This window comes from Sceloporus undulatus, chromosome 6, assembly GCF_019175285.1.
Source record: "Sceloporus undulatus isolate JIND9_A2432 ecotype Alabama chromosome 6, SceUnd_v1.1, whole genome shotgun sequence".
Taxonomy (NCBI): domain Eukaryota; kingdom Metazoa; phylum Chordata; class Lepidosauria; order Squamata; family Phrynosomatidae; genus Sceloporus; species Sceloporus undulatus.
Genome location: NC_056527.1, coordinates 92056759 through 92075175, shown reverse-complemented (window position 1 = coordinate 92075175; position 18417 = coordinate 92056759). Strand labels below are relative to the sequence as shown.

At 40.3% G+C, this 18417-nt stretch overlaps 1 protein-coding gene across 12 annotated transcripts in view; it reads right to left on the bottom strand.

Moving 5' to 3' along the window:
* Positions 1-10344: 10344 nt before the first annotated feature.
* The window catches only part of SRCIN1 (SRC kinase signaling inhibitor 1), a 323749-nt gene continuing 315676 nt past the window's right edge, over positions 10345-18417 (bottom strand). For 9 of the 12 annotated variants that reach the window (XM_042474121.1, XM_042474118.1, XM_042474124.1 and 6 more), the window contains 2 exons: positions 17556-17696; positions 10665-11291 (listed from right to left, as the gene is read on the bottom strand). In XM_042474121.1, the coding sequence (XP_042330055.1) occupies positions 11157-11291; positions 17556-17696 (276 nt within the window). In that variant the 3' untranslated portion in view covers positions 10665-11156. Of the gene's footprint in view, positions 11381-11401; positions 11546-17555; positions 17697-18417 lie in introns of those variants that run through there. The other 3 variants (XM_042474119.1, XM_042474125.1, XM_042474126.1) reach the window with 3 other exon arrangements.

Genomic DNA, 18417 nt, shown 5'->3' with positions numbered 1-18417 from the left:
TCATGCTGAATTCTAGCCTGTACTTTTGAAAGTCTGCTTCTTTCTAGACTAGAAAGCGTTCACTTGACTCCTTATAATTCTATGTAAATGGGTGCTTTAAAGAGGGTACTCATGCTCCCATCCTATTGCACACACAAAACTCACAAAGGTACTGGAACCTTTTCGTTTATGCAAATAAAGGCAAAGACTCCACACTACAGGGTTTATTTGCTTCCACCTATGAAATATCAAATAGTCAAAAAAGGCACTGAACACTCCAGACCTTATGCTGCTGGGAAATTGTCCTTTTTGTTGTTGTCGTCGTCTTGGTTTTAGAGGTTCAATCAGACACCGCTCAAATACTTTAAAGTTTACTTTCGCAACCATAAAGTGTAGAATTTTTTTAAAATCCCTATTTCTAACCCATGCCCCCTGCAAGCATACTAAAGGCAAAATTTAAATGGGAGGAAAAACATTAGGTAATAGTACTAGGGGCACATGCAAGAGATGTAGCATGGCAGGGAGCACCTTTGCCTTTCTCCTTTTGCTGATTCTTTTATCCAACTGTCTTATATCCTTTGCAAAGGGATCCTGCAACATCTTTGAGACTAATTGAATTAGGGCATGACATTCTCACACACAACCGGACTCTTCACCTCATGCATCTGAGGATGTAGGCTCAATTCTATGAAAACTCATGCTACTAGTTTCTTTTCTTCTTTCATTTAGTCTTAAAGGTGCTACAAGATCCCTTTGCGTACTGGTTTTCCATACTGACACCGCTGTGTCTTTGAATTCTCCCATATCTTTCAGTAGCTTTAAAAACTCTTCCGCCTAGAAGCAGGATGGCTAGCAGGGAAGAGACTTTTGGTACTTGCTGTCAGCTGAGCAAAATGGCATTGTGCACATTCGGGTCCTCTCATATTAGCATTTTTGTGGCTTTCTGCACATGGCCCATTACCATGGCAAACAACAAGGCGGAGATGGGGCTCTGTCCCAAGGTCTTGTTACAGTGAGCACTTATTTTGCCTGTGTGCGTTGGAGAAATGAAGATGAAAATGCATTGCCCTCTCCCAAAAGTCAAATTTTACATTACATTGCATGTGCAATTTTAGATGTATAGATGTAGAGTTTGCAGCAGTTCTTATAAACAAAACAGAAATAGACTACATTTCACTGTAACAGGGGAAGACTGTGACCAGATGACCAGTGTGCCTTCTTATATTGCCATTCTTGTTGTTGTGCCTTAAATTCACCTCTGACTTATGGCGACCAGAAGGCGATCGAGTCACAAGGTTTTCTTGGTAATTTACTTCAGAGGGGGTTTGCTTTTGCCATCATCTGGGGCTGAAAGAGTGTGACTTGCCCATGGTCACCCACTGCATTTCCATGGCCAAGTAGGGAATTGAACCCTGGACTCCAGAGCTATAGTCTACACCACTCTGATCCAGGGCTGTCCTTTTATAAAACAAGTGAGATGCCTATCCTAATTCTTGTCCACAGTGCTAGTGTCTATGGTTACTAGGAGTCCTGAAGCAAATATAGCATCTTGCAAACATGCCGACAGACCTCTGCTCTTTTTTCTCTTTTAGGGAACGGTGTGAAACAAAGCATTTTGAAAATAAATGTCACAGAGGGGGGGAAAGAGTAGTTTATTAAAGTCAGACACTCTTTATAGGAAACAAACCAAAAAAAGGAGGGGGGAATTAAAAAAAGCAACCTTCCTTCATTGGGAATTCTTGACTAACAATGATCACATTTGTCACAGAAGAAAACATGGCATCCATAGATTTTTATACACAGAACTCTACCTACAGATAGCAGCAGAAAGATTTACAAAAGTTACAGGTTTTTTTTTCTTAAGAACAGTTGTTTTAGAACCAGTTTTGGTGTGATGTCGTTGATAGATATTGGTTGTTGTTATTTGTTTTCCTTTTAAAAAAACGGTTCACAATAAAATCCATGCGAAAGAGACACATGACATCATCAATCCTCCCTACACAGTGTCTAAAAGTTTCTCTCTCATTTTAATTTTTAAAAAAACCCAACCTTTCAAAATTGCTTAAACTTCCCTTAAAACAACATCCACACAAGTAAAGCGAGGCTCATGGCATGCAGTGGTGGTCGCTTCCCCCAACGCACACACACACACGCACACAAACATACACACCAAAAATACATGCATAGCTTGGTGCTTTCTAACTTACATCTTTGAAACTATTTTTTTAAAAAAAACCTCTTTGTTTTAAATAAAAAGTCAATAAAGTGTGGGCTATATATATATAATCTGTATATATATATATGTATATTTTAAATAAACTCTCTATGATTGTTGCTCACACAGCAGTTCAATAATGCCATGATAGTGACACACTCTCACACGTGCATGCATACACACACCCACTGAGTTCAAGAACACATGTAAAGGAGAAATGTGTTGTAGATACGGAAAGTGGGAGAAACTAAAATGGAATGGTTCCTGAGACCACTGTCTCCTCAACTACTTCTTTCCTAAGGATGTATTTGCAAATGATACTGAGAGACCTGCTTGTTTCCTTTAGCAGGTTATTTTCCCCTTCTGGTCTTTGAATCTTGATAGAAATTTGCTCCTTCAAGCAAAGCAGTCTGAGTCCAACAATCTAGTATAAAGCCAATCCAAGAGTTATTTTTGCTCCTAACTGGGGTGGGAAGTATCTCTATGGCAGCCCTTCTCATTCATTTAAGTACGATGGGACACATTTCAGGAGATGCTCTCATAAATGTCTGCTTCATTTCTGTGGAGCTGATACAACAGAACATGTCATTAGAATAACCTGAATCTAATACTCCTGTCCCCCATCCTGTTCTTCTTAATGTCACTAAAAACCTTGCTTTTTTACAGCGGTGCACAATTCTTTAGGGCAGCTTTTCCCTCCACTGGTGCTCTTCAGATTTGTTGAAATACAGCTTGCAGGTTGGGAGCTTCTGGAGTTGTAGTTCAACACATCTGGTGGACAACAGGTTGGGGTAAGCTTAGGAAAGGCACACAAACATATCAGTGTTCCTGCTATTATCTCATTCCACAACAGAAAACCCAATTACAATTCTAAGGAGATGTCATCTAAGGAGAGTTTTAAAGCTATAGGTCAGAATCCTCTATCTTGGCTACATAGCAGAGGTGTTAAGAAACTGTATCGGTGAATTGCAGAGGTGCGTAATGGGATACTGGCAAGAACATCCTGATGTTCACTGGGAAATCCTAGCTGTTGCACCGATACACAATGTAACCAATGTGCCTTGTTCCCAATATACATCTGTCACTTAGCTGATTCCACTATGCAGGAACATAACAGCCACAGATGCTGGCGAAACATCAGGAACTCTTCTAGAACATGGCCACATAGCCCGAAAAACCCACAAAAAACCATAACAGCAGCCCTTTCTGGCCTAATTTTAATTCCTCCAGACATAAGTCCACTTACGCAGACAAAACTCTCCAGCAGGACTCTGGCCATTTACACATATATATATGTAAAATTGTTCTCATGATCTCCCCTCCAAACCTGTAATTAATTCCATGCCAACTGACCAAAACATCTTGTAATATAGCCTTCCAATATAAAATGATCTTAGGCAGATTAAGATTTTTTTAAAAAAACATATACTGTACACAAAAAGGCCTAAGCCACAAAATATCTCAGAGCCAGCATTTTAACCCACCTATGTCACATCAACAAACCAGACAACTAACAAAATGCCAACATTTAAGTATCCAGTGGCAGCAGCACTGGAAATATTGATCTTCTTTATTCGCTGCTAGCAAAAAATCTGGAAAATGGTAGAGAGGTTTCTATAGACTGCTTCTTGAGGGGATACTTTTCATAACCAACTTGTGTGCCCTTAGGGACCTTCTTGCCTGTCATGGAATCCTTGTGTTCTTTAAGATGCTGAGAGGACATTTTAGGGTGCATACTCATGCCAAGATCCACAAGAATGCTTATATTGGAAGCATGGGAGGGTGAAATCTGCTCCTCTCCAATGTAATGGCAGCCAGATAGTGTTCAGGCTCACCATCCTGGCCAAGCAATGGCCGTTTATGTTAGTGAGGGTAACTGGTTGATGTGGGGCCAGGGTAAAAGCGTTGCACAAAGAGTTATGAGATATTAGCTTACTTGCAAATTAGCTTACTTGCTGTTCACCGCTATGATCTCTGGAATAGCGGTATATAAATAAATAAAATAAAATAAAATAAAAAATCACCTTATGCAAAAGGCAAGGAAGTCACAAGGTGGGAGGGGGGAACACTCCACTGGCCTGAGTTTAGGCATTTCATGGTGGCCATGCTCTGCAATATGAGATTTTGCCAATTTTCTTACTGAAGCTTCCAAACAACATTTTAAACAATGAGGGAAAAGCTTTATATAGAGAGAACAGGGGGAAAAATCATTCCTTCCTCACTTCCATTATACTGATAGGAATCAAACAGAATACTAGACTTATCAAGATCACTAAGCCACTGATCAGATTTATTTATTTATATACGGATCATCCATATAGATCTTTTGGTGCCTTTCAGAAATACACTATAAAGTATTGTCTACTCTGACAGACAACAACTGATCAACTTCAATTGTAGACATGCTAGAATTTAAGTCTTCAGGGAAAGGGGCTATAGCTCTGTTGCAAAATACATGGTGTACATACAAAAGGTTCTGAGTTCAATCCCTTGTATAGGACTGCAGAGCTTCTGCCTGCCAGGGGCAACAATATTGGGTACATGGTCTAATGGTTTCACTATGCCACAGATAGAACCTGGGACCATATTCCTATAAAGCACCTTACTTTAACACTTTACTTTTAAAATGTTGTGTGTGTTTGTGCATCTATGCACACGTGTGTATGCATACACACATACACACACTCCAATTTCTATTGCTAAATTGAATCTTTTTTCCTCCAAATGTTTTTTGCTCAAATGCTACCTGGCTTTGGAATTCTGCCCACTAGACACAAGTTAGGATGGAAGGATCAGATGCATCTTGGGCTGCACAAATCTACCAATGTCTGATTTCAGCCTGCATTTGCCAGAGCAAAAACAAGACTAGGTATGGCCCTATGGATAAGGCCAATCCTAGCAAAGATGGGGTGCAATGGGCAGATGTTTCCCCCTGTTCTCATACACTAGACGTGCCATAGTTTCCTCATTGGAGTTTGCTGAGGTGCTACGAAGATATATCTGAGAGAGCCATAGTCCACCTGACAAAGCTATAGCTCCCAAATGGCCCGTAAGCCAGTTTAAGCCTCTAGTAAAGATACACTATAGGAATGAAATCTTTCATGCTATCTATTGTGAAAGTTCACCATAAGGTGAGAAATCTGCTCGTTTCTTCTCAGGCCATCTGTTTTTATACATTTGCCTCTCTGGACCTATAAAAATGTATTTGTAAGATATCATCTCAGAAAAACAGCAGGGATCTTTCAGTATATGGGGAAATTAAAGACGAACCCTCATCTTCCAAAATGTAACAGCAGCTCAATTCCATGGTCTTTAAATGGAGAGAGTGGTTTCTGATATAATGGAATTAAACTGTTTGGTTTAATTGTGCTCAGCTGTTAGAATGTGCGACCTTGGCATAAAAATAACTGGTTATATCCAAATATAGTCACTCTTAGTCATATCTAAATCAGATTCAAGTCATGTAGATTTCAACAGGTCTGTTCCAAGTATGACTAAGTCTGCATCCAATCCTGTAATAGTAGAAAATGAGTAATCATACCTCGGGATTTTCCTTTTTAAACATAAAGGTATGTTACTTATTAAAAAACCAACCTACCTAATTACTCATTCTCATAATAAGCTGGCGTTAGTGCCTAATTTGCAATGTGGAGAACATACTTTCTCTCCCCTTTTACTTTAAATTAAATAATACCTACACATACACACCAATTAAAAACTTTGCCAACTGCAAAGAAGAATACTGTTATGCCCTTTCCCCCCTGCCTTGTGAAGACACGTTCCAGTCAAATGGCTGCTGCCTAGAGAAGTAGTGGGAAAAGTGGGGTAGTTTTGTTTCCAAACAGGACTCAATTACCATTTGGTCAATTCACCATCTTTATACATAAGAAAACTGCTTGCCAACAAGCTTGAATTAATACATTCATATTTCTAAATAATTACAGTCAGTAATCTGTCATGTAAATCCAAAAAGGGAAGGGTTATTACCATCTTCTATCAACTAATTTCAAAGGTGCTACAAGATACCTTTGCATACCAGACCAGAGCACTCTTTCAGGAGCTATGGAGTTTATCACACAAAGGAGATCAGGAGTTTATCCCGTGACTATCCCAGAAAAACCGTGTGATTATGCGAAACAATTTCATAGGACGTCGCACAAAACCCACCATTAAAGTGGTCACAAAGAAGCATTAACACGTATCTTTTTACTTTCAGGATTTCAGTGATAATGCATTTCCAATATCATTTTATTTGTGCAACTGCGTGTGATAATCATTCATGCAATTACTTGCCATTACCGCTTTATTTGCGGGATGCTTTAAATGGCGCTTTAATCTCTCTTTAATGCTGAAATTAGCCTCAGTGTGATAAACTCCTAGGACAGGTAACAGGCAGACACTTGAGTAGACACCTTCCTCTTTCTCCAAGGCTATCTCTTTGCTGAGCTTTTTAGTGTGTCAGTTGTTGGAGGAAGAGTCAGCTGTCTTTCCAGCTGCCTATTTCATCCTATGGCCCAAACAGTTCTGGTTTGGTTTAGGATGCCATCCTTAACCCAGATATAATCTTTCCCTGTGTAGCATATTCAGTGGGTTTTACAGGCATTGAAAATAAGTGGCAGTCTTAGTTCATCTGAAAGACAGGGAGATTGCATCCTTTCCCATCCCATCTCAAACACTCTGCAAATGACTATACTTCCCATCCAGGAATCCTGGCAGCTGTAGTTTGATATGGGGATTGGTGAATGGTTTTTGTTTTTTTGGCAAAAGTACTAAGACAGCAATCTTTCCAGAACTCAAGAAGACCCTGGTGAAGTATTGTGTTCAAAAATAAATGAGCCTCCTTTATCCGGAATTCCGAAATCCACAATAGTCCAAAATTGTCCACAAGGGTGGCTGAGATAGTGACATCTTTGCTGACTGGCGGTTCACTGTATATAAAATTTGTTTCATGCACAAAGTACCATGACCACAAGTGGGTTAAAATACACCTTAAAACCAGGCTGCTGTACCAAGTGAAGGGGTTCTATGGTGCTGAAAACTGACATGTCCAGCAATTTGTGGTGTGATAAACAAAAGCAAGAACCTTTGCAATGCCCTACCATAACTTCTTGCTGCACCACTCACTCCTTGCTGGAGAGAGTTGGATTCATCCGTCAAGGCCTTGGAAGAAGAGGAGGAAAACTACTATACAGTTCAATAGCTGTTTTGTGATGGGCCTGAAAGGAAGAACTGAAAGGAAGAATGTGTATTTGACCCAGCTGCTCCTAGTGTTCAGGAGTTTTTTTTAAGTAATGCAAATTAACCACTTTAGTGACCTTAAGAAATTAATTATAACTGCAAGTGCTTTGGAAGTGTATCTAATTACTTTTAAAAGCAACTTAAAGGTGGGTTGGGGAGACAGTCAGATTAGATCAATCAGATCAGGTGACAGAGCATAACCACAACATGTCCGATGCAAGATCTCAACCAATGATTACAAGTACTCAGTTATTTGTAACTATCTACTTGCAACTATTTGCTTGGGTTTTGCACAGTATATTTTTAACACAATATTTCACATGGATTTGGATGAAGTAAAAGCCACTGCTGGGAAGCCAATTATTAAGTTGACATGCCTTTTAAAACTCAGTATGAGTGGCTCAATATCCTATCCCTTTCCTAGAATCATAGAATAATAGAGTTGGAAGGGACCGTAAGGACCATCCAGTCCAACCCCCTGCCATGCAGGAAATCCAAATCAAAGCTTCCTCCATCTACTCCTTTACCTTTGGCCCCTGCCTGATGCAAAATAGGAAATGTTTGAGAGAAAAACAGAAGTATGGATAGCAGGCAGTGCGAAGTCCATTCCTGCCAGTGGCAAACATAAAAGGAAATATGAAAGTGACAGACAATGGGAAATGGGACACAAACAGCCGTAGAGACAGAATGTTAGCTTAGCAGAAGGATTTCTAAACTCATTTAGGGCACATCCTGGCTGGAAGCATCTCCTGTGCAGATCCCATCAAAAGGAATGGGAGCTGTGCAAGAGCAAGGAATTGCCCAGCAAACTGGCCCTCTAGTTCTATTGGCAACACCACCAACAACACCACTGCCTTGATCATTTCTAAAGCACAAAGAGCAACAGACATAATTTAATCAGGGGAAAAACAAACACCATTCTCCCCCCCTCCCCCTAAATATACTAGACACAACAAGAATTTCAATTTCTTTTCTTCTTCAATATTTATATATATATATTTATATTACGTATATTATATATATATAATATGTAAATATATTTCTGAAAACAAATATATAAAATGTTAAGACACTTCACTTAAATGTAAAGAGGTTGCTTTTTCGTTTTGTTTTTTTCCACGTTTGTTGGATTGTTGTTACATAGCTTCATTTTTTTGACTTTTTAAAAAACTTTGTTATCGAAAAAAAGGCTCTCTTAAAATTTTTATACAAAAACGATTGATTTACAAAAAAAGAAGACAAATCATAATAAAAAAACCAAATGCCCACATCCCTCCCCACCAAAAGATCCCAATAATAAAATTAAAAAGGACAAGGTAATCAACAAAAGAAGGAGTGATTACATTTTGTTGTGTTGCATACAGACTCTTCGTTTCCTTTTTTTAAAATAAAATAAAATCAAAACACAATGCAATGCCATTTTGTGTCAGGTATTTCTTCATTTACTCTCTGTGCTTAATATTAGAGGACATAATCCCAGGGTATGTTTTCCTGTGCCAACTTAACTGGGGGGGGGGGGGGAATAGGAGCTGTGCGAGAACATGGCCATACGCTTGTGCAGCTCTCTTTTATTTAATGGCAGCTGTGCAAGATGACCTGTTCCTCCCCAGACTGTGCCCTTTCTTCTCTCTTTAAGGAACATTTCTGTTTCCATCTTGGCCTGCCAGTCTGAAAGCACACATGCATTTTATAGCATGTTACAAACCAGAGCTTGGAAATGGTAATTGAGATTTTTAACTACAACTCCCATGCTTGCTGAGGAATTCTGGGAGCTGTAGTTCAAAAGATACCACATCCAACCCCTGCTATAAGCCATTCCCCATCTTACTTGCTAGGCCCACTAATGATTCAGATGTAACATTCTCTCCCCCTGTCCCCCTCCTCAAATCCCATATCTTACATATCTCCTTCACTGTGCAATATTTGTTTTTGCTTGCTTGCTGTGCTTCCTGCAGCCTGAATGTGTCTGCATCTCACAGGCCAAGAAACGAATGCACCTCGACAACCCACTTGCCTTTTCCACACAAAGCTGACTTTGCTATTTGAATCCAGGATAAAAGCTCCCAGAGTTGTGGAGGTAAATTTAAATGTTTAACTAAATCATTCCATAAATTATAAAGATCCCTCCAGTTGGGCTGAGCCTTCTGGGAAACCCACTACAGCAAGACACGGTTGTGGGGCACACACACACATACTCTACAGGGAAATTCACTGAAATGAAAGATTTCCTTATATATATATATTTCCTTCCCTCCACTACCCTGCTTCCTCTTCTATTCGGTTTGAGGCCTCCATAGATGATGGACACAACCTCTGCCAATGAAAGGCTACACAGTGGTTTCATTTTTCATTTGGGGCTCCACCTTCTTTTCGTGAAGGAACCTCACCTTGAGCAAAGGAGAGGTTCCTCTTCATGATCCAACCCATCTTCATTCACACCCACCAAAAGAAATGAAAGAACATTCTTTCATCTCCTTCCGTCCTCTGCAAATTCACTCCAATCTCTCTTTTTCCCTGATTACCCAACATCTTAAATACCCTGACACCCTCATCTCCCTGACTTCTGCCTCCTATTTGGTATTCCACAAATTTCAGAATCTCACACGTATAGTAACTGAACAGAGATTTAAAGTGCTACATTTATGTGTATTAATTTCATAGGAAGCATGACTTTTCTGTTCCTGGACCCTGTTCTCAGAATCATTCAGATAAACTCCCTTCTACCTCCTTTGGCTGTGACCCTTCCTTATAACAGTCTCCTCCCCACTGTTTTAACAGCTGGTTGCATCTGCATGGATGAGAAGATGGGAGAGGGGGAGGATTTTACAGGCTGAAAATTCAGTGCTTGTTCAAGTCTTTGCTCTTCTTCCAAATTTAATCCAATCACTTGGAAGAAAAAGAACAGATGCATCACAACACGTACACGCATACCCCCCACACTCCAAAAACAGTCTTTGATACAGCAAGTAAAGAACAGAAACCCACAGAATGGAAGCATATACATGCCCCGAATTCAAAACACCATTGATTCATGAATGACTCAGCACACACCTACAAGGATCCATGTTAATCAATTAATTACAAGTATTTTTTAACATAAGGAATGATGAATAGCAGCAAATATCCATAGGGTTCTGAGGCATTTTCAGAAGTGGGCTTCTTCCCCTCCTTTCTATATGCTTCTCCAGTGATCCTTTTCCCCTCCTACTATCCCGTTAAAGAAGTAGCAAAGACTACCATTGCCCAACAGCCTTGTTGCCTGGAGTCTGTGGAGAATTCTTAACACTCTTTGTACATAAGCAATGTGAACTGCCAGAACAGAACATTGAGGCTGGGGGTAGGTGGGAACCGGGGTGGAAAAAGCTCTGAGGAGAAACAGAAAACACCAGGTCAGCCATATTGTAGCAAGAAAAAGAATGACTATGTTGGTCAATTTGGAAAAAAAAGGACGTGAGATAATAAACCGGCCATTCTGGAGTACATTGTTGTGATACAGAAAATGATCCTTTGGAGAACAGGAATCAAGTCTGTAGGTCGGTCGTTTTGGAGCAGGAAGTGAGACTGCAGGTTGGCCATATTGAAGCAACTTTAAAATGGGGAGGGGAGAGCTTTTTTAGGTGCCTCAGTAAGATCTGGGGAGGAGGAAATCTTAAAGAGAGATGCAAACCCTCCCCAGTCCCCCAGTAGCAGTACGCAGGAAAACAACAGATTGGCGGCTGAAGTTTTAAAATGAAATGGAGGAGTTCCGTGACCCAAAGGAAGTCAGTACTGGGATGGAGGTCCTGCCCGAAGTAGGCTTGTCTGAGACTGGGCTTGAAGTCTCATTCATCGTGCTAGGATCCTTGGTTGATCTAGCGGCCTAGAAAGAAAAGCAAGATTCAGGGAAAAGAAGAAGGAGGAGGGAGGAAAAGGAGAAGAGGGGGGAAACCAAACATTTTCTTCTCAAAGCTGAGAGAAAAAGAGAGAGAAGGAAAGCGAGAGAGAGAGAGAAAAAGAGACAGAGTGGGGACTAGTTAGGAACATTTCTATCAGAAGCAGTAGCATTGGCTAGGCCTGAGGCAAAAGGTCCATATGACAAAAACAGTACAAGACGAGCTGGTTTCTATAGGTTTACTAGACAAGGGGAAGGTGTAATTTTTAAAGGAGGTAAAGGAGACAAAAGAAGCCCCCCCGCCGGAAGAGACAGAGGGAAAAACAGACAAACACATAGGCAGGCAACAGAAGGAAGGGGAGGGCAAGGGAATGGGGAGGGACAAGAATTGAAATGTTAGTCTGTGGCCATGGACACCATGTTAGAACAACAACACTATTTGTTTAGCTGAGAAGAACTGAGGTGGGGGACCAGGATGTGGGGAAAGCAGGAGGAAAGAATTGAATATAGGTCACTGCAGAGGTGCTGTTTATCAGAGGTAGCCCCAAATGGAGTATAATTTTGCTGATCTTGTTTTTGGAAATGTCCATCTTGTTTTTGGAAATGTCCTCAACTTGCAAACCGGAATTCAGTGTGGGCACAGAGGGAGGAAAGCATTTTTTCATTTTTCATGACAAATCTTGTTAGGGTTGTAGTTTTCACAGCTGCCAAAGGGTGAGGGAATGGGAAAGATATATGGCAAAAAGGATATGAGGACAAAATATAAAACAGCTATGGAAGCTGGTTTTCCTCTTGTAATTATTATTTTAAGAAAACCTTTGTTGAAGCTCTTAGAAGCTGGCCTTTTAAAGTTTGAATATCTTTGCCTAAAGAAGTGTTTCAACACAATGTTTTTCCTCCACAAGGGAGTATATGTTGCAAGCAACGGAAAGTCCTTGTGGATTTTGCATGAAAGATCCATGAGCAAGAACAGACAGGCATCTAGTTCAAAGACAAATGAGTCGGAAGGGAACTAATGGTTAACATTCAATGCAGTGCCTAGGCAACATTTTATCCATCCATCTACATTGCTAGTCATGACTACTATGCCTGGATTTATGATTTGAAGTGACTCTAAGAAGGCTTTTCATTTTACAGTTACAGGCAACTGAACTAACCTGCTCTTAAAAAAACCTCCAGGATGAAGATTCAACAATCTTTTATGTCTACACCTCCAAGGATATTCCACAGCAGAGGAAAACTTTTATGTTGGCTACTCCTCTGTTAGTTCTTTAAAAATATGTTAGATGTGCCATTTATATCTCCACTCCCACTGCTGACATTTTGATGTAAAATGAACCAAAAGCAAAAGTCAAACTACTTTATACTTTGGAAATAGTCCTCATGGGAAGCTCTCAGCTTCAACCACCTACAGGCCACAGCAGGTATCTGTACCTGGTCTGCCATCTTGATTTCTGCTTCAGCACTAGCTCTGAGATATGGGTGAAATCCTGCCAGGCAACTGCATTCAGATGTAGACCAAATGATGAAAATATTACCGGAGAAGGTCAATCCTTAAAAGCATTCCATGGCTACCACTTAGCCAAACAGCACCTGTGCTTGTGGCAAACCAGTTTAGGATGTGGTTAGTACTGCAGTGCAAGGGCTTAGGATGAAGGGAGCTGTGCAGGAAACTGATGAAGGGGGTTGTGTTTTTGGGTGACAGTCTCATTTTGCTCACAAAGCAGCTCTCAAAATAGACTGAAAAGCCACAGGAGGGAGGCCAATTTCACAACCATCCATTCACCCCTTACTATTTTGGGGATGCAGGGGTGGTCTTCTCTGTATTTATATGCACTAGGGAACAAGCAAAATTGTGGGTGGTGTAGAGAGACACGGGGAGCAGGAGAAAAGAGGCATCCACAGTCATCACCATTTATCATACAGATCTGGCATGACAAAACAGACAAAGAACAATCCAGGATCAGCAGGGAATACTGGTAAATGGGCCAGCATATCAAATGTGCCAGGGAGAATGCAGTGGGAAGGGAGAACGGGGTTTGTGGAAGGTAGCAATCAAGTCAAGCCTCGGGAAACAAAGCACAGAGAAACAGATAGAGATGTTGTGGTTTAAGGGAAGAAACACTAGCAGTTGTTACCTTGCTTTGTGGCCTCAGAAAGCTGGCCAACCACTGGGCACACTGTTAGCATCAGCAAGAATACAGAAGCGTGTGAACCCAGTGGAAACATACTGGCCTAACCATTAAAACCCTGAACAATGCTAATGCATGTGGGCATTCTGGATGGGCAGAGAAAGGTGGACAGATGGTGCAGGCAAGGATTCCATAAGGAACAGAGAACAGCTCCAAATACTTACATCAAGTTTACGGGTTTTAAACAACCAGTTACCTGGGATGGCCAGGGGAACAGTTTAATATACATTAAAATGTGCATTATGGGCCTAACTACACATTTAGTTTTGTGTGGCTTGTGAACATATCTAGGGATTTTAAAATGTAATCTTAACTGAGATGGCTTTTTGGAAGGATCTGGGCATACACTTGTAAGTGTGTATGTGTGTGTATACATATCTGTACATTTCCTAACCCAACTGTTGTTTTGTGCCTTCAAGTCATTTTAGACATAGGAGACCCTAAGGTAACCCGACCCTATCATGGGGTTTTCTTGGAAAGATTTGTTCAGAGCAGGTTTTATTCTGCCTTCTTCTAAGGCGAAGTCAGTGTGAGTTACCTAAGGTCACTTAATGATAACCCTTGCAAAATGGGGTGGGTGGGGGGTGCCTACTTCCATGGTTCAGTTACTGATGTGAAAAAGCTCCATTTTTATTTTCAACTAGATAGATTTTTATTGTCTTACAGACAATTTTCATTGAGATCATGTTTGGAGGCTTTACCGTAACACACATGCACATATTGTGAAACTGGGGTGGGCACAAATATATTATTACACTTAAAGAATATTCAAATGCAACTGCTATCTGCTTTAATATTGTAAGAATTTAATTCCTTTTTAATGTACTTTTTTCTATGTTTTTAATTTTACTATACTGTTTTTTAATGTTGTGAAGCCGCTCTGAGTCCCAGTTCTCGGAAAAGAGCGGAATACAAATAGTGATGATGATGATGATGATGATGATGATGATGATGATAGCTTCTAAATCTGATAAATCAGTAATAATGGCACAATCCTATACTCTGTTACTTGGCTTTAAGTCCTACTAAAAACATGCTGCTGAGTAGATATGTATAAGATTGTACTTAAAGGTATCATAAAATTTTAAGGTACCACAAGATGTTGTCTTTAAGGCACCACAAGACTCTTTTTTTTTGGGGGGGGGGCGGTTGCTGCAAAAGATTAATACAGCTCTTCCACTGGAAAATGTCTCAGAGAGAAATGGACCAAAAAGTGTATAATGACATGGAGACCTGCATAGAATAACAAGAACAACAACAACAACAATGAAGACATTTTTTTAAATAAATAATGGCCATTTACAACCATAGATGCAAATTAGGGATTAGGGATTATATATTAAGGAACTCGATTAGGAATTAGATATTGAGGATATAATCTGTTGGGTGGATCACCTGATCAAGTTCCATTGAATATAACTAGTCTCTTGAGCAGCTTCCCTACATTTTTGCATAGGACAGCCACTGATAAATTACTACCACTATTTTAAATTATATCGCATATTTAAAAAATGATTTAACAAATTGGTCTCAATCCTACACACCCTCAGCATGTGTAGACCCATAATATACTGACACATATATTATCCCTCCAACCTAGTGGAAAGCTCCTGAAGCCATCCCATATAGTCATTCCATGCTTTGTGGTGAGCTGGCAGACTCAAAGAAGTGTCTGGTAACATTTCCATTTATTGCTATGTTCCTTCAAGCCATTTGCAACCTATGGCGACCCTAAAATGAACTTATCATTGGGTGTTCTTGGCAAGATTTGTTTACAGGGTCTTTCTCTGAGGCTGAGAGAGTATGACTGGCCCAGTCATTCAGTGGCTCTGCATGGCTGCGTGGGGATTTCAATCCTGGTCTCTAGAATCCTAGTTGTATGCTTAAACTACTACCTCACATCTGATTTTCCATAGCCAGATACAAAATGATGACATCAGTGCTGTGCTCCACCAGGATCGTCTGCTGCAATTATTTAACATCTGGCTATGAGGACATTTAATTTAAAGGTATAAATTAAATTTTGCTAATTGTTTTATGTCAACTATTGTCCTTAGATTCAGTGATATATGGGAATCAAGATTAATGAGTAACATTAGTACAAAAAACATTACTAAGGATTCTGTATAGTGTGGTATGGCAGAAGGTTGGGGTGTGTGGGACACCATAAGTTACTATACCAGGTGATGCCAACCTTAGTGACGCCACCATCTATCAATACACAAATCTTATTCAGAATGTTAAACAATATTTTAGGAAAGCTATATGTCCATGACTTTTTAAAAAATAACATCAATTTGGCTATACCTATTGTTTATTTAGGTCAGGTTATTAAAGCATGTTGTGGACACTACTTTTCAGGAGGAACTGTCTAACAATACAGTGGGCCTTTGGTATCTGCAAGAGTTTGCTTCTAGGAGCCCCTATGGATACCAAAATCAAGTTCCATTAAATACAGTGGCATAGTAAAATGCTATATCTTACATAAAGTGGCAAAATCAAGGTTTGCTTATTGAAATTTATATATATATTAAAAATATTTTCAAGACATGGATGGTTGAATCCATGGATAAAAAATTAGTAGACACGAAGGACTGACTGTACAGAGGTGTCTTGTGTGTTTTTCTCTCTCTGGTATCCATTATTCCTAGCCAGAACCTAGGCCTAATATACACGCATTATGCATACAGTACCTAACACAGAAAGCCATATCAGCAGAATGTTGAGCTGAACAGAAGGGAAAGCCTTTTCTTCAGCCTGTAGGATGGAGTTGTCACCCTCTCTTGCATATAAGGCTGATGTCATCATGGAAAGGAGATTGCCACACATGCATTAGAACTTTTGTAACTCCTTAACTGGCCTCTTGTGGTTTTTATTATTTTCCCAAGGGCCATCCATTAAGAAGAATTCAAGTAAGCCAATCTACTTCCCTTCTTTTTTCCCTTTCCCACAAAGCATCCCTCTCCCATGGTTTCTTTACATAGCACTTCTCTGTGTATGCCATGACCAGGGAAGGAGTTGGGGCACACACACACAGACATACACACGGATGTATAGTGAAACTGAGGTTGGTGATGGGTATTTGGAGATGAATTTAATCACATCATATCTAATGCCACTGCCTTTTCCAAAAGGAACGAGAGCCTCTGCCAACATGCTGGACCACATTTTTAAGTGTGTGTGTGTGTGCTTAAATGCTGCCATGTGAGAGGCAGCTGGATGAGTTGTGGTACTAATTCACCACAAATAAAACAGTAAGGTGAGTAATCAAATGTTTAGGTTTATATGGTCAAGAAAATGGGTAGGAAAATGCCTTATTCTTGTCAGGGTGGTGGATTCCAGTTGGTGGTCCCTGGAATTCATGGGGATGTTTCCAGAAGTTATATGCACATGGAACTTTAGCAAGTGAGGAACAGGATTAAGGTTTGAGGAAGATGTGAGTCCTGTTCTGATCTCACCACATGTACACACACATGCACGCACACACAAACACACACACACACATGCATGGGAAATTAATTTTTGTCACGTATGGCTCTGGCTTCTGATGCAAATATATTTATAGACAGCAGATTCCGACCTTTCTCCTCTATTTGCAAAGTCAACTCCACACCACAAATAAGTATTCCCTTTATCCAGTGATTCCCAGTGGTAGGCCGCTGTTGTGGATGTTAAAGGCATAAATAAGATATACTTGCAGCCATAACTGCTAAAACCTTCTGTCTTAAAAGTGGCAATCCAAGTTTGCAATCAAAGATGATACAGATATGCAGCTCCCAGAACTTGAAAATGTTACTCTTTTGAACTACAACTCTCAGAATCCCCTGGTGAATATGCCACTGGTAATGCTGACTGGGACTTTATGGGAATTGTAGTCCAGAAAAGTAATTTGTCCAAGCTCTGCCCTCTGCCCACTCTCACCTCACCCACCAGGTCAGCTGTCTCTTGCCAAGCCCTCACTTGCTCTTTTCCAAATGCAGAAATGAAAGGCTCTAATTCAGCCTGTTTACACCCCTGGGCACAGATAACAGATTGATGTGGCTGTCTACAGATAGACTACCTGCTGTTGTCCCTGGATGCGCATGTATTCCATGCGTTGTTTTATGTGTTTGCTTTTGTCTGGACTGCCTTGCTGGGTTTGCTTCAGTCGTGATGCTGGGTTGACCATCTTCATGGCTGGAATTGAGACACCACCACCACTCTGCAAAAAGAAAAGATGAAAATATGGTACTGGAGAAAAGGTAAAGAACAAATGCCTATTTCCCCCTGCATGGCTTGCCATTTATTGGCTGTGCTGCTTCAGTGTCAGAAAGAACTGACTGGCCCTTATTGCCTCTTGCCATATGCACATCTCTCCTACCACCTATCTGACTGAATGTATTGTGGAGTGCTCCCAAATAGTCTAACTGCTCAGAAACAATCTGTCTGCAAGATAATTTATCTCTTCCTAGGGTGCAGCTAAAGAAGATATGTTCTTCATGTTTTGTTCCGTCATGTGCATATGCCCTCAAACTATGTTGCTTAGTACAAGATTTTTTTTAAAAAGGTGAACCAAATATCTTTCTGCCCATGATGTCCCACTGTGCATTTCATAGTTATGCCCCCCTGACCTGCCAGAAAAAAAGAAGTGTTAGCTGTTGATGCTAGAGGCTCATTAAATTACAGTTTTGCTCTTCCAGAAGCAAGAAACTGTTGATTTTGAAATGACTCTTTGCCCCCTTTTCAACCCCTCCTCACTTTCTTTGCTAGCCTGGAAATGCACAAGAGGTTTAGGGAGCAGAAAGAATTGGATGAAGGGTCAAAGAAGAGTCAAAATCACAGCTGAATAGCAGAATATGAGAAAAGAATGAGAAAAGGTTATTTTCAGCATGAGGGTTTCTTCACACATTTGCCCTGTGAAATTCCAACAAGCAAGTACACTA